This window comes from Amphiprion ocellaris, chromosome 18, assembly GCF_022539595.1.
Source record: "Amphiprion ocellaris isolate individual 3 ecotype Okinawa chromosome 18, ASM2253959v1, whole genome shotgun sequence".
Classification (NCBI taxonomy): domain Eukaryota; kingdom Metazoa; phylum Chordata; class Actinopteri; family Pomacentridae; genus Amphiprion; species Amphiprion ocellaris.
Genome location: NC_072783.1, coordinates 21,203,365 through 21,219,884, shown reverse-complemented (window position 1 = coordinate 21,219,884; position 16,520 = coordinate 21,203,365). Strand labels below are relative to the sequence as shown.

General features: G+C 39.8%; 2 protein-coding genes across 3 annotated transcripts in view; one reads left to right on the top strand and one right to left on the bottom strand.

Moving 5' to 3' along the window:
• The window catches only part of arsg (arylsulfatase G), a 17,136-nt gene extending 12,730 nt beyond the window's left edge, over positions 1–4,406 (top strand). For both annotated transcript variants that reach the window (XM_035954972.2, XM_023284996.3), the window contains one exon: positions 1,089–4,406. In XM_035954972.2, coding sequence (XP_035810865.1) covers positions 1,089–1,369 — 281 coding nt within the window. In that variant the 3' untranslated portion in view covers positions 1,370–4,406. The remainder of the gene's footprint in view (positions 1–1,088) is intronic.
• Positions 3,270–16,520, bottom strand: LOC111578314 (WD repeat domain phosphoinositide-interacting protein 1). Its single transcript, XM_023284999.3, has 12 exons — positions 16,098–16,520; positions 14,156–14,238; positions 12,985–13,154; positions 12,786–12,882; positions 11,011–11,108; positions 10,798–10,890; positions 10,650–10,720; positions 9,657–9,764; positions 7,946–8,110; positions 7,751–7,858; positions 6,333–6,472; positions 3,270–4,657 (listed from the first exon to the last, which is right to left on the bottom strand). Exons 1-12 carry the CDS (start codon positions 16,172–16,174, stop codon positions 4,536–4,538), a joined length of 1,332 nt encoding a protein of 443 aa, XP_023140767.1. The 5' UTR covers positions 16,175–16,520; the 3' UTR covers positions 3,270–4,535.

Here is a 16,520-nt window from a genome sequence, read left to right as displayed (position 1 = left end):
CTCACTGAAGGCATCAAAACTATGAATGATCACAAATAGAATTATGTAGTAAACAAAAAGTGTGTATGAAGTCAAAACATGTTTTATATTTTAGATCCTTCAAAATAGCCACCCTTTGCTTTGACTACTGCTTTGTGCACTCCTGGCATTCTCTCTATGAGCTTCATGAGGTAGTCACCACAGGTTAAAGAGAGCCCACCTGAGTCCAGCTGTCCTCACCAGCTTCTACAGAGGAACAATAGAGTGTGTGCTAACCAGTAGCATCTTTCTGTGGCACAAGATCAGCAACCTCTCTGACAGGAAGGCACTGGAGAGGGTGGTGAGGGCAGCAGAGATCGTTGGGGCCATGGGGCTAACCATAGGTAAACTGGCAGAACAGCGGTGCTTGTCTAGGGCAAGAAGGATAATCAGGGGCACCTCACACCCTTTTGACAAACTGTTTACCCTCCTGCCCTCAGGTAGATGGTACCGCAGCCTGAGGTGCAAAACAGGCAGATTCAGGGACAGCTTTTACCCAACCGCCATAAGACAGCTAAATACAATACATCAGGATATAACTATGCAATATACTGTAGCATCTTCATATGTGCAATAGTCATTACTTACTGTGTATACATATAATAGATTGATAGTTATTGCAATATACTGTAAAATCTTGTAGCATTTCCATATGTGCAAATCCTTTATTTATGGTGTAGATATCATTGATAATATCCACGTGTAGTTGTTAATAGCCTGTGTTTTTATTTGTAGTTACATTCTGTGATAGCATCTGTGATGTTAATTACTGAATGACAAAGGAGTCTGAAGTCCGAAATGCAGTGGCCACGTCTTTAATTACATTTATTTAATGTACTATGACTCATTGGTGGCTTAGAATAGTAAGTTCACATCACAGTTGAATACAAAATGATAATAGGTATAACCTCTGTTCACACAACCTGCACTTTTTAAAACTTTTTTTTTTTGCAATATCTGACATCTATCCTCATAAATCACAGCTAACGTCACATTTTTCATTTTAATGTTGGAAAAGCAAAAGTGTGGGGGAAAGAAAGGCTAATTCATATATCCTTGTTTCATTTCAGGTGCAGCGGAGGCATGTGGTGGTGGAACAGGCAGGCAGCAGCTCCATGACCCGCCGCTGATATTTGACCTGGAGCGTGACGTGGCAGAGGAAACACCCCTGCAGGCTGAGTCACCTGAATACCAGGCGGTGGCAGAGAGGATCGCCCGCAAGAGGGAGGAGCTACTGTGGGACATCGCCACAGACAAGTCAGTGTCCACAGCAGATTACAGCACGGACAAGTCAGCAGCGCCCTGCTGTGATCCAAGACAGGCTGTTTGCCGATGCCGCACGCTGGGCTGAGGGTGGGAAGACACACACTCACACAAAGGGCTGATAAGAGAAGCTCACAGATGGAAGCAAACAGATGTGGAGACAAATATCTCCACTGGATGAGCTCAGCAGTTTGTTTGTAGAAGGCGATGGAAAGTTCAATGTCCAGAGGCAGCAGGAGACGTGCAAACAAGAGGAGAGGTCAAGGAGATGCAGGCAGATGAACTCTGACCAGTTTGTAGAGATGTGACTGATGTCATTTTCTGTGAGATCAATAGTTTGGGAAGAAATAACAGTCAGATCATTAAGATTTTGCAGAGACAGGTTTTAGCATTTTAGCTCTACACTACGACAGTGGATTTGAGATGATGCATTTAAGTTGTGATTAAAGTGTATAGTTTCAGCTTAATTAACAATTTAGGAATTACAGACAAAGAAAGTAACAAACAATCATCTAGAGCCCACTGGCATCACCAAATGCCTCCCTTTGGATGAGTTTTCAGTCCTTTTCATTCAGTTTCTTTGCTGTAAGAAGCTCTTAGGTGCCTTCACTGTATTTTTCGGCTCATTATCTATCTCTACTGTGAAACACCATCCCATCAGTTCTGCAGCATTTGACTGAATTTGAACAGAAAGTAAAGGTCTATACACTGCAGAGTTCCTCCTGCTGCTTCTATCAGCAGTCACATCATCAATAAACACCAGTGACCCAGTTCTACTGGCAGCCATACATGCACATACCATAACACTGCCTCCCCCATGTTTGACCGATGACATAATCGGTTTGGATCTGTTGCCCTTCCCTTCCTCCTCAACACTGTTTTCTTACTGTCATTCTGGCACACGTTCATCTTGATTTCACCTGTCTGGAGAGTCTTTTTCCAAAACTGGGCAAGCCACTGTCGAGTCCCATTGTCAGCGAATGATGGGACCCGCCAGAATGTGCTGAGAATCTCTCCAGAGTCTCTACCCTAAACTCATTCTCTCTTTCACTGGTATCCTCTTCTGGCCTATTCTATTCTATTCTATTCTATACTGTCAAGACATCACAATTATGGTGCTCAGTACTGTTTGTTTAATTATTTATTTATTGAATCTCTTTCTCTTTTGTGTTGGTTTTCTTTTTTTAATTTATTTTTTTTCTTTCTGTTTTATTGATGGGCAGTTAGTAGTTGGGAATAATACACCACCTTACAATCTTTAATTGTAATAGCACCGCCTGTTAATTTCTATCCCTGTTCATCCTGTCCACTCTTTGTTTCCCCCACACATCACTGAGGTGTAGCACTGCCCTCCCTGGCTTATAATAGGGAATTCTAATAAAGAATATCTGCTTAGCTTTCAGGGAGGGCTGGTGATGGTCACACACATGCACTAAATATTAAAATATTTGGCTGCAAGACTAAAATATGCATCAATCTCATACAATGTTGACACCTCTTTTGTGGAGTTAAACAATGAGAACAAATGCAGACAAAAAATTTAAAAAAATACCCAGAAACTGCTTGGGGTTCAAAGTGTTAATTTGTTATTAAATAACAAGGAAGCTGGCCACAATTGGTCATGACCCTGATGTCCAATTACTTTAGAGGCTGTGAAAATGAAGAGACTGCATAAATAATGGCTAATACATTTTTCCGCATGATTTTATGCTGCAAGTCTACATTTTGATTCCTTCTTTTTAAATCTGTTGGTGGCATACAGAAGGAAAATTAAGAAAACTATGTCACCATCCAAAACGTATAGACACCTATTTATGTAACTAAAGCCACATTGTTTGATGCACAATTTAAGTTTCAGGGAACAAGGAGCACACAAATGGAGCTTTGTTATTATTTTGTTGGACTTTTGATGAGATTTAATACAGTTTTCAAATATTAACAGTGTAAATTATGTTTGTTTGGAAAATCAAACCCACATCTTACACATGTTGAGTCACTTCTCAGGTTTAATGAGTCTCTGGTGTCAATGTCCAGTAATTGAACAGCTCAATGCAGCTTAAGGGTGTCCTAACAGCGCCACCTTTTGGCAAATCACATGGCATTACTATGTTACTTATTACAACAGTACTATATAGAAATGTTATATATACATTATACACACAGTAAAAATCTTCCATATATATTTACGCATGGTAAGTCTATGTGTTGATGTGTAATACTTCAAATGTTTTGCATACATCAATGTAAAAATAAGAATGACTTACATGTTAACATATTCAGCATCATGTAGTAAATAAAAAGGTCTTCAGGGTGAAAGTCAAGGACCTGTAACTTAGTCAGGCTTTTCACATTTAGCTGCTGACTGCTCCTCCCACAGAGCTTCCAAACATACTATCAGGTTACATTTGTGACTCTGCAGGTTTCTTAGTCTCATCTATTGCTACCATAATTAGCCTCACAGCTGCATCTGCAAGTCATATGATACTTGCAGCACGTATCGTGATTTAAATAGTGTATCACACAATATGTTTTCCTTCTCGAGCGAACCGCCGCTTCTCTCGCTTGAGGTATGACGCATTTAATGCCCATTGATAAGAAGAATTCCTGGGGCCTGATGGACAGAAATACGTGAATGATCGATCTTAACATGTCACGTTGGTTTGTTGAGAAGCTGCTCAGGTTGAGTTTGACGCATCTCAACAGCATTCTTGTGAATCTGACCCCTGGTTACTCTACATCAGCAGCAGGCCCGACTTGTCTTCTCTCCTTATTATCAGTCATTTCATTGCTACCATGATCATAATCTGTTGGGACATATACAGTATACAGACATATGTACTGTCCAACAACAACACACACTGTATGCTCAACTATAATGTAAATGTCTTGCTGTACAGTGGTTATTTTAACATGTTTAACACTGTTGTTAATGGCATCATATGGGAGTTAACAGTAGGACTCTTCAGACAGAATCTGTCTAAGCAAAGAGCAAATGTTTTGTACGTGTTTTTTGTTTGGTTTTTTTGTACAATGAGAGGACCTTCCACTCTGTTTTAATGTTTGTTTTTTCTATATTCCCTACAAAGAGTGAGAGGGACGCAGAATAAAGAGACACCAGGAAGTAATATTCTTGCAAGATTTGACTGGAGGTCAGCAGGGGAACACATCAGGAAGATTTTCCTCCCTGCTTGATAACAAGCAAGTCTGATTTTTGTGTAGGGGTTCATGGGGAGGAGGAGAGTTGCTGGGTTTGGTCAGTTACTCTGGTTGCCAACTGGAGGAAACTCGTTCTCGTCATCCAGACACACTGGGCCTTCAGCAAACTCATGTTCAGGGATGACTTCCCCCTTCTGGGCTCCGCCGTCTTCAGAGTAGCCTGAAAAGAAATAAGATGAAGATGGATTTTGTTACGCTGTACCACTGATCCTCATCTGTGTCCTGTGGGAAGTCTTCCTTGCAGCTGATACTTTGTTAAAAAGGTTGTTTGACTGGATTCACACCGAACTAAAATTAGTCTTCAAAGATTCTTTGAGTAAAGTTAACGGGCTGATAATCATCAGTAAAGTGTTTTTTTTTTTTAACTCTCTTTACTTCAAAACCACTAAATTCATTAACATTATGATGATAATTCTGAAATCACACTAAATTTGTATTTGTAAAGTATATTAAATTGTAGGGTTAATATTCAAACTAGTTGGGTGACTCTGTGGCAACATTCCTATTTCTCTATTAGAATTTTACTTCCAGTCAGTGTCCATTGTTTTAAATGTCCTTTATAAATCATGGTGACTACTTGTATTAGTTGGTAACATTTGCATTGTAGTTGCCTTATGCTACTATAAGATACTACCATATATTTTGACTCTGCCAAGGAACGCAGCGGAAGTATGTGACGATTGGCGTACGTTTGTCCGTCTGTCTGTATATTAGCAACATTACTCAAAAACGGAATAACGGATTTGGATTAAATTTTTTAGGGAAGGTCAGAAATGATAAAGGGACCAAGTGATTAGATTTTGGCAGTGATGCGGCTTATAGTCTGGATCCACGGATTTGTTAAAGATTTCTGTATTATTGCGAGGTAGCATCACTGTAACTATTGCTGTTCTACTATAACTCACATTTTAAAAGTGCAGAAATTTTTCCACACAGATTCTTATTTACGTCATATATGCCAGATATGAGTCATCTGAGAAAAAACAATTAAGGATAGAATCCAAATTTTGAAAAAAACTTGCCCTCTAACATTGTCAAAATGACTTAAAATCACTTATAGGATGTTTGTTTTCAGTATTTCTGTATTATACTGTATGGATATGGAATTTTTCAACTGTTAGCAAACCAGTTTTATGGTTGAAATATGTTTCAGGAGCTTCATAGCAACAGCGCAGGCCACAGCGAAAATCTGACATGAACAGTATCAAAGCTACAAAAATGCGCTGCTCAGTAGAGTTTAAGGTTCAAGTCTAGAGAAAGATTGTTGATATTTCGATCAGTCTCACTCTCACTGCCGCATATCTCTCCCTTTCCAATTCACCCCCTTTTAAACCCGTTCTATGCACAAGACGTGATGGAATAATGTTGTCTGGATCAGTCCATGCCACTTTTTTTGTTTACAGAATGGGTACTGTACAAACAGCAGATTTTTTTCAGTGCATACAAAGAACAGAATTTGAGTAGACTGTGAGAAGATATTCTCTAAAATGGACAAAAAGTGGGATTTCATTACAATCATTGAGTCTACCTTTAAAGTCCCTCTCCAGACAGTGATTTACGTCCTACAAAGTTACATTTTTCTAAGTTTTTTTTTTTTTTCTTTTAACCATGAAAATAATCCCTTTGTGTCTTAAAATGGTTCAGATGTAACTCTCCACCATCACCTCCTTTGGAACCTGTGAATTTTGAAGGCCAGACACCATATGGACAGTTTTCTAGGATAAACATTGGTTTTCATCACAGTGGGTCATGAAAAATAAACTATGATCCTGCTCAGAATGCCAGTGTTAAACCTTGGAGAGGTTTTCATCAGTTTCTGATTAGGGAGGCCTCACCCATGAGAGTGGTGGAGGAGGGCGGGGTTGAAGGGAGAGCCACAGTGGCAGCGTATGATTGGCTGGCTGGTTGTGGAGGGACATCCTCTGGGTTCTCTTCCTCCTTCTGCTCCACCTGCTCCTCGCTGAAGTCGAAGAGTCTACAAGACCAGAGCAGACGGAGGCTTAACGACACCCAAGTCATTGCAGCAACATTGCATAATCCAGTCTGACATTTTAAAGCTACAATCTGCAAGATTCTGATGATTAAAGATGCACCTAAAACAAAATGAAGTACAATTTAAAAAGGCTCATTTTCACTGATTTGGACAGATTTTGTCTGATTTGTACAAGAGTTACACATTGGCAATAACATGTTTCAATTTGATAAATTAAACTGTAAACTTATTATAAAATAATATTTTATTTCTAATTTATGCTTCTGTATAATATAATTAGGGTATTTAGCCAACACACTGGTGTTGTATGCATTTTTCTGATCATGTTTTAAAACTTATGCAAATGGTAGTTGAACGTTTCGTTTCCATTTAGTCGGCTTAAACTTAGCTCTAACATTTAGTTACAGTGCCATTTCACAGTGCAAATGATTGCTTCCACATTTCGTTCCCATTTCAGTTTTGAAACCCTAAACACACTTTACAGTCAGGTTGAGTAAATCAAACTGATTGTGTGTGCAGCCCTCTGATCTTGGTTTCTGTCATATTCTTACTGATGATGGGTTCATTTTTCACTTCACTGTAAAGTCATGCACTTCTGTGAGAACAGCACAACCATCACTAAAAGTAGAGAGAACTTAAAATGATCTTTTAAGTGCCTAAAGCCATAAATAGCGTACAGGAAGAAAAATAAAACTGAATTTCTTCAATTATTTAATTTGCAATTGTTGGAAAAACCTGAAATCAAAACATACAATATTCTTCCAAATGCTGCCAATACTGGAAAAATGGAAACTGTATATAGTATGGATATTTCACTTTTTAAAATTTTTATTCTTACTTGTATGCAGTTAACCCAGTTCAGCCAAAAGGATCCTGAACTTTTGCCCCCTGATTTTTGTTCACAGCTGAGTCCCTCATGGTGTCATGATTGTTTCAAGAATTTTTTAGAGTCTGATTAGTGTAGACTGTTTCTTATTGGCAAGTATTAAAATGAGAAATGTAGAATAACATTATTTTTGATTAAATATTACAATTTTATGCTGAGATTTTGTTATGTTTTCCAATGGAACGACACACAAGTTTGAGCATCACTGGAAAGTTGACAATTCTTTGTGTCTTCACAGTTTTTGACTGACAAATTCTGATAAATGGGTGTCATTTTTTAAAAAGATAACATGCCTTTCAAACCCGCTGACAGATTTTGGGTTTCAGAGGGTTTGAATGGAGATATTTATGAAGCATGCACTACACTACACACACCTGTGTTTTTGGACAAGGACACACTCGCCTCCATCTTGTGGATCCACATTATAGATGTAAAGATACCCATCCGAGGACGCCACGAGCAGACGAGGAAGTTTCTGAATCCTGATCAACAAAACACAAAATGTGAACAAACTTGCACAGATACTGCTAAAAACATCCCTGTGCTGCTGATCTGTTGCGCTGCCTTACGTCGCCAGGGCACATATGTTCTTCAAGCCAAACATGTTGAGTCGTACGGTGGCGAAGGCTCGGTCCTGATGCATCATGTCGGACACCTGGGCAGGCAGGTAGGTGCTGGCTGCTGTGAACATTTTACCCACATATGCCGACCATGTTGGAGACTCTTCCTCTCGACTGGAATGAAACAAGATGCAAAAGATAATGTTTAACGTGAATAAATTATTAGTTTTGTGTTCTAAATGGGGAAAAGAGATTATTTGTAATCAAGAAGGAAGATAATATTTGGAACCAATGTACATTTGGACTCAAAATAAAAATGTGTTTGTTTGTTTTTTTTACATGAGTTATATGCTGTGTTTCATTTTATATGCTTTGTTGCATTTGGACCCGAGGAAGGGAAGCTGCCATCATGGTGGAAGTTAATGGGAATCCAAACGGAGAACAATGAATACAAATAGTGAGGCAGGATACTACTCATCACAACAACTGATTGTCACTGCAAATTATTACACAATCTATGTATATGAGGTATGATCAAAAGGGTTTGAGACTGTGACAATAAAAATGAAAAACCACACCTGATTTCAATTTGGCCACTGTGTGGTTTGAAGTAATTATCTAGCACAGCAATGCAGCTGCTGTCATTGACGATTTAAATGATACCTAGAAGTGGTTTTATGCACATAACCATGACATACACCATCTTCAATGTGTGTTGAATGTTCCAAAAAGTGTCAAAATAACACCTTTCAACTTGGATGTCATTTTGAGGAAGAGAACAAGTCGCAGAAAGCCAAATCTGGTATGTAAGGCAGGTGGGGAGTGATGATTGTTATTTTTGTAGCTAAACAGCATGCACAGCACCCAGCACTCCTGACATGGCACACCTCTTTTTTTGTCTGCTCGTGAATGTAATTATGAGTGTTTTGTCTGTGAGCTGTAGCCACAGACCCACCTCTTGTCACCAATGATGATCCTTAAAATGAAAAGTAGGCTCATCCCAGGTTTCTGACTAACACAGATTCATATTTTCTTCGCTGCTCCAGTTTGAGGTCAATACTGGAATCGTGGACTAACCGGTGGTTATAAGACCCTGCAGGTTTCACTGTTGATCACACAATGTCATGCAGCATGCTGACTCTTGACAGTTATTGCTCTCTTTCTAGTATGCTGCACGCACATGAACATGGCATGTTTTTATGTATACACACCAGAGACAGTCTCAGAACCTTCTGATCACACCTCATTTACACTACAGTTCAAAAGTTTGGAGTCACTTAGAAATGTCCTTATTTTTGAAAGAAATGAAGATAACAATAAATGAATCAGAAATGCAGTCTAGACATTGTTAATGTGGTAAATGACTATTCTAGCTGGAAACAGCTGATTTTAATGGAATATCTCCATAGGGGTACAGAGGAACATTTCCAGCAACCATCACTCCTGTGTTCTAATGCTACATTGTGTTAGCTAATGGTGTTGAAACGCTAATTGATGATTGGAAAACCCTTTTGCAATTTTGTTAGTACATGAAAAAAAGTGTGAATTTTCATGGAAAACATGACATTGCCTGGGTGACCCCAAACTTTTGAACGGTAGTGTATGTATTACCACGTTACTGTATAGCATAGCATTAACGTTATCTTTACATTTTGTCTTACTTGGTTTTTCAGTTACTTAAAATTTTTTTAAAAAAGAAACAAGGACTTTGTGTGTTTACCTGGGACTGTGTTGCTCCAGTTTAAAGATATGGACTGTCTCTGTGTTACTGGAGGCACACAGGAACTGTGCATCTGCACTGAAGGACAATGAACTGATGCTAACATATCTGGAGGAAGAAAAGGACAAAACAGTAAAAATCTTCACAGTACACTTTATCAAAAACAAACAACACAGTAATGTATTACTCAGTGACATGCATGCTGTTACTTTAAAAATATTTAGCTGATGTCGGAAATGACTGACAATCTTTTTAGATAATCTGATCACAAGACTGTGAGAGCTAGCATGGTGTGTATGACAACGACTTTAACAGAGCATAATATTATCAGCCGATATTGGCCTGTCATAGATAAAAAGGTACAGGCATAGCATGTGCTGATATGAAAACTTCTTTTGTACAGAACATAATGTAGGAATGGTGTGATCACAGTTTTGTTGACTTCATTGTGTACAATACTTTCACCACTGTCTGCAGCACATGTAGCAAAGTACAGATCACAGACAGTGGTGCGGAGTCAAGTGGTGTCTTCACAGTAAGCTGCCGACTCATTTGTGAAAAACATGGCTTGAAATATAATAAACAACGCCCCCCTCATTTACCCCTCTTAATATTACTCTAACTTAATATCGACGGGAAAATCAATATTGGCATTTTTACTCTCCAAAATTGGTATCGGCCCCAGAAATCCAGAATCAGTCAGGCTCTGCTCATCATCTTCTTTCAGTTTAATGTTTCCAGGAATCTACTACTCACATTACTGATGCTCACGCATTTACATTGGAAGCTGAACAGCACATTCACAGCCATTTATTAGCTACTGACCAGATAAGGAGTAAAGTATTTTACTCACCACAGCTCTTAACTGTTAAGGAATAGGAGGGTCATTTGAACTGTTAACCTTCCTGTCACAACACCTTTGTTTAACCTCTGTCCTAATTCATCTCGTCTACCACAGTTACAACTGAACTCCAAGAAAATATGAGCGCTAACCTTTTCATCCCTCGCCGAAATTCAAACAGCCTCTGTCCTTCTGGGACGCTGAACACTCTGATGACGGTACCCTGTAGAGGAGAACACTGTCAGACAGACTGTTGGGTGATGAAACAGAAGGAGGGATCAAAGGGAATCAAGTCCTCACCTTCTCTGACGCACTGGCCAGTTTAGAGCCAGAAGAATTGAACGTGAGGGCTGCCAGCGGACTGTCGTGGGCCTGGATCAGTGTCACAGTGCTCTGAAGGGACAAACAAGGGGCTTTTAATGACATCCGCACCAACAATGGGTTCATTTAGCACCATGGGGTTTCAAAGTTTCATGACAACAGCTGCAATTTTTGAGTTTGGTGAAGCCTCACCAGGCTGTTAGCGTCGTAGACCGTGATCTCTCCGATGGTGGCGCTGCCAGGGTACGCCAGGTAGGAGTTAGTGTGGTTGACAGAGAGCGCACAGAGACCTACGGGAGAGTAAAGAGAAAAATGAACGTTTTCTGTCTTTTTTCCTCTTTTTGCCATTTGCTTCCTCACGGTGGTATTCATGTTATGTTACATTATCTGTCTGGGCCTGTTATTTGTGCAGAACAGTCTTGCTGCACCGATGAAACATTGCATCTTTGTTTTCTGCCCACTTTTTACCGACATTCAAATGCACAAATCTTTTTTTTTTGTCTTTGTCACAAAGTGATTATCAATACTTTGTAAATGTATCATATGAGTTCTAATTGAGTTTTTCTCTTACAAGGTTATACTGGCATTGTACTTCCTGGCAAGTGGGTATGAAGCAGTGACGCAAATGCAAAGGTGAGTTCACGAGACAATAAAATGCGCTCAGCTGCTAAACTCAGTTATCTGCCACAAACGTACTGAGTGTTCTATGACAAGTAGCTTCTGGTGGCTACTATTAGCAAACCTTTAGTGCAATTGTTACACTCTGCTTCAGCATTCACGATGAACCTGTAGCTGTTTCCAAGATTCTGGTTAGAGACTCTAACAACCAATAGACATGTACAGACATTATTCTAGACAATAACCCAAAAACCTTTCAGCCACCACTAACAAATTAGATAAGAGAAACTTTTTTTCTGAGATATTACACTTGTCAAGCGAAATATTCCACATAAGGATGTTTGTTAGGTTTGAAATTATGAATCAAATGATGTATAGTTCAAAATGATAACAAAAAAGCCTTTGGACAGCTGATAGCACTCTCACTAAAGACTACAATTACAGTGTTTTAGTATTTAGTCTGCTATCCTTTTGCTGGTAGAACCACCTGTTTGGGCATGGGATGAGACTGTGGTGAATATTTCCTTCATGTTATACACAGCAAAGCTTTCAGTTTATCCACACCACAGCACTGACAAGTTTATTCCATTCTTCCATTCTTTAACCAAACCCTTATTGGCATCTGGTTGGAATTCCTCCCCTGGCTTTTTCCACACAGACTGTCTGCCATCAGATCCATTTAGGTTGAATCTGGACTCGTGAAAAAAGCAGCTCTTGTCTTTTTGCAGGTTTATTCTTGGTTGTCTTATTCTTTGATCCATTAATGGTTTCCAGTGCTTCCTCTGTACTGACACTCACTGACCCGGTCTGCAATGATTTGTGAACTCAGTTGTATTTTTACATTCTTGATCGGTGAAGCAGCACTATGATGCTGTCTGTCTGCACCTTCCGTTCTCAGTCACAAGATCATTTTTTCAGAACCTTTTGACAAACTGTGTAGGATGGACGATTGAGTTTTCTTTCTTGATCTGACGAATATACAGCAAAGTAATGGTTTTAATTCAGGGAAATACATTGTGGAGGCATGAAAACCATTATGTTTACACAGCTGCTCCTGGAAAAGTGGGTACAGTTCTTCACTTTAACAATGGATGATTCCTAATCACCTTTTTTTGTGCCATTTTAGAGGGGTATTTGTGTTCATGCTTTCCTAAATGACATCCACATTTATTGATTTTAACGGGAAAAAAAAGACTTTAGAGTTGAGCTAAATGTGTATTTCAATCGATCAGACACCTCTCTCTGTATCATTTTAATGAAACAACCTTATAAATGGTATGAAAATTGGCTTTAAGTGCCCAAATACTTTTTGTTGCCCCTGTATGTTTGTGGAACAGCCCGAGTGTTACCTGAGGGGTTGGTGGGTGTGTTGAGCAGGGTCTTGAGTAGTTTCATGTCTTTGATATTGTGGATGTAGATGGACTCCTCCAGGCAAACCACAAGTCGCTGACATGGAACGTGACGGCAACAGACAGAGAGAGATCAGCACATGAACATGTGATATATTTAACAGCCCAAAAAAAGAAGGATTGCACTTTAGGTTCTCACCTGTCTGTTGAGTCTGACTGAGAGGATGTTGTTGGAGTAGCTGTAGTTACAAATCTCTGTGCCCTTCTTGAAGTGGTAGACGTTCATCCGCCGAGGCATGGACAGACTGACCACCACCACCAGACTGCTGGAGAACAGTCGCTCCACTATGTAGACGTCGGGACACTCCACTGAGAGACAACAGAAAGGGTTTGGATCTGGATTTCATACGGAAGCTTTCATTAAACCTCATATTAATAATGCATTTACAGATTTAACGTCAAGATTCCTTTTTGTGCCAAACTTTGTATACTGGGAATATATCCCAAAGATTTTGCTTTTGCATATACTAAGAAACAAACTAAAGTGTTGGACTTTGACTGTTGCATGCCAGAAGAGCCATCGCCTTGAACTTGAAGAGCATGGAAGCTCCTTCTATAAAACAATGGAGAAAAGAACTATCAGAATGCATCGGATTGGAAAGACTGACTTACATTACCAAAGGAAAACTGGAGGAATTTGTACAATTATGGGAACCGTATATGAACGTTATAGTATTTGGAAAATAGGAACATGACATTCAAACTATTACTGTTTTATTTTCTATAATTATTAATGCTAAGTACATGTAACTTGGTTATGTATGTGTACATATATATGTGTATATGTGTCATTTGGTGCAAGTCTACCAGGTGTGAATGGGTGTGTATGGGTATTTGTGTTTTGATCTATGTTCTTTATGTATATTATCATTTGTCCTGTCGTGTTCACCTTTCATTATAAAAGTTGAAAACTAATAAAAACATTGGGAAAGAAAAAACAAAAAAACAATGCATTTACAGTAAAATCATATGCTGTTGCCAGCTCTTGGCGTCCTTCACTTTACTGAAGAGAAACTGTCAGTCGCCAGACAAACAAGAAGTTTGGTGGGTTCAAATTTCCTCAAACTGACTCTTAACTTTCGCTTTCAGTGCTGCTTAACTGAACTTTCTTCTGTTTGTGCAGCAGAGGAAATGTGTTGCAGCTTGTCTGAGTTGTTGTGGTACCGAGATGATCCTGACCACAGCTCAGATGATGCTGTGTTGACTTCGACTTGTGTCATCTTAGGGAGGGGATGCTGGTGTGTTGTCATGCACTTGCTGATTTCTTTAAATAAGCAAAAACCCGTATATTCTGACAGTTTCCATCGTACCTCCTTCATGGATGCAGTCCAGTTTGTCCACAGCTGTGACTGAGAAGAGCCGGTAGCCGGTCTTGGTGCCCACTGACAGAGAACTAGAGTGAAAACACACACAAACACACCATTTTAAAAGTGAAAATAACTTAATGACACTGTAATTACAATTTCCAATTACTGTGATTTAAATAACTCAACTTTATCTTAAGTTGACTGTAATTTTCCCTTGCTGCCTTCTGAGTATCCTGCTTTTGCTTTGTCTTTCAAACACTTTTGTAAACCCCTGTTTTTAAGGGTAAATTATGACTATGAAGCACATGAAGTCAGATGAGGTTTCACACAGATAACACACAGAATTACATCATGATAATGGTACGATTTTCCATCAAGGAACTAGTTTAGGATCGTCCTGTTTGCTCATATGAGCTGAGGTGACTCCTTTACAGCTCTACTGATAACTGAACCATCACTGACCAAACTATAACAGCAACATGAGGCCATAACTGTCAGGAGGAGCTGAACGCCAGGTCAGATCGAGGCTTTTGTGTTTGGCAGCTGCGTCCAACATGATTTATCTTGTTTGACACAACTCAATTAAAAATGGCCATTTGCCCTGAAGAAGCTTGCCTTATCTTATCTGGCTGAAGATGAAAAGAACATGATAGCGATAAGAAGGCCGAGCTGTCTGTTTAGCCACCTGCTTAGTTTTACAATCGGAGCTCAGGGGGATGTTTATGTAAGGAGGCACACCTGTAACTGAAGAAGCCAGCAAGGTGTGAGAATTCTTTGTTAACTTATATTTAAAACTCAAATCATCTCCAAGCACAGGACAATAGGAAACAGATAGACAACATCACATCACTGAAACGCTGCAATTCTTAATACAAACTAGGCAAACTTACATCCAACATAATGCATAGACTTTTTCAAACAAAGATGAATTGTTCTTGAGAGTGAATCTTTCAGACTTGCTGCACCTCTCTGTAGTAGCAGTGCAGGAGTTTTTAGGTGCTACATGAGCTTAACAGTTAATTTTCTACGTCAGAGAAAGTGGACAAAAGGCTTGAGGAGTCTATTGTCACCAAATTCTTGCTGCTGGACCTCACAATGCTCCCCTGGCTGCTTATAAGCTTCCACTTTGTCTTGTAGATTCTCATTTTTAGAAAAAAAACGTTTGCTGCAGCCCACAAATACAGAAAAGAGCTATTTTCAGTTCCTCTGAGGGGTTCTATAGAATTCTACGTGTAAAAAAGGTTAATATTGTAAATGTACATGGGAATGAATAAAACAAAAGTACTACAGACACAACAGTCATGTGTAGTTTATTTCTCTTCCAAAATAAGGCTGTTATTTAACAACCCATAGCATACATTAGGGCATAAATAAAAGTGTCTGATTGTAATAGTTTAGGTCAAATCTGTGAAATTTAACAGTTTCATTGTTGAGTTGGAGGTTCATCAGTTTATTGAGGGTGTTTGATTGTAATCATGCAAAAAAGTAGGGGTTTTTGTACATTCTGTTAGTGTATAACATGGCACAATGAGAAACATTCAGAAAACAGCACATCGCTTGTTAGTGTTGTATGTTAATTATTAACATGTAATATTGAATACTGCCTGGTGTCAGGAATCCAAGGGGTGAGGAAGCAGGACACTGGATCAGGCCTGTTTTCAATGCATTGTTTAAAACTGTGTCTTAGTCAGAAGTCTGGCTACAAGACTGACTGACTAGTTTAATTCAACAGGCCTTGAAGATTAACACAGTGGCCTAGTTCACTTTCAGCTCCCAGTGACTCATCTCGAACTTTTCAGGAGGCATATGAAGCTGCATTTTGGACGCTCTAGTACAACTCCCTGCTCGTAATCCAGAAAATAAAGCAGGCTGAAAATAATTATGCAACAGTCAGGTGAATCAGAGAGATTGAGTTCATGCTGGGCCGGGCCCGCAGGTCGCTTACGTGGTGTCCTGGTTAAACGAGGCACAGATGAAGCCTCGGTGGACTCCGGGCTCCTCCGATGCGTCCTGGGACTCCATCCGAGCCGCCGAATTCCCTCTGCTCTGGCCGGCCGAGGTCGGAGGCCTTTGGCTCGGGTCGATCCCCGCCGGAACCCGCTTCCCCTCCTCTGCTCCCCGACTCCAAGCGCCACGCTCGCACTCTTCAGGGAGAGGAACGTCCGGGCAGGCTGGCTCCGCTGGCGGGCATCACACGGCGAGTGGGAAACCCCCAGACTCGAACTGGGCGGGAGATAAACGAAAAGACCTCCGGAATGAGCCGCTTCACTTTAGTCAGTCGACTCTGTTGTTATTATTATGTTATTAACTTCCAATATTCACACAGCAAAACAAAAACAGCTGATGGGTGGATGCGTCACTGTCAGCT

Coding starts and splice junctions, on each gene's coding strand:
- LOC111578314 (XM_023284999.3), bottom strand. CDS start 16,174: ATGGAGTCCCAGGACGCATCGGAGGAGCCCGGAGTCCACCGAGGCTTC. Junction 11,109..12,785: donor CACACCCACCAACCCCTCAG/GTAACACTCGGG, acceptor ACTCTCCCGTAG/GTCTCTGTGCGCTCTCTGTC. Junction 10,721..10,797: donor TGGCCAGTGCGTCAGAGAAG/GTGAGGACTTGA, acceptor TCTCCTCTACAG/GGTACCGTCATCAGAGTGTT.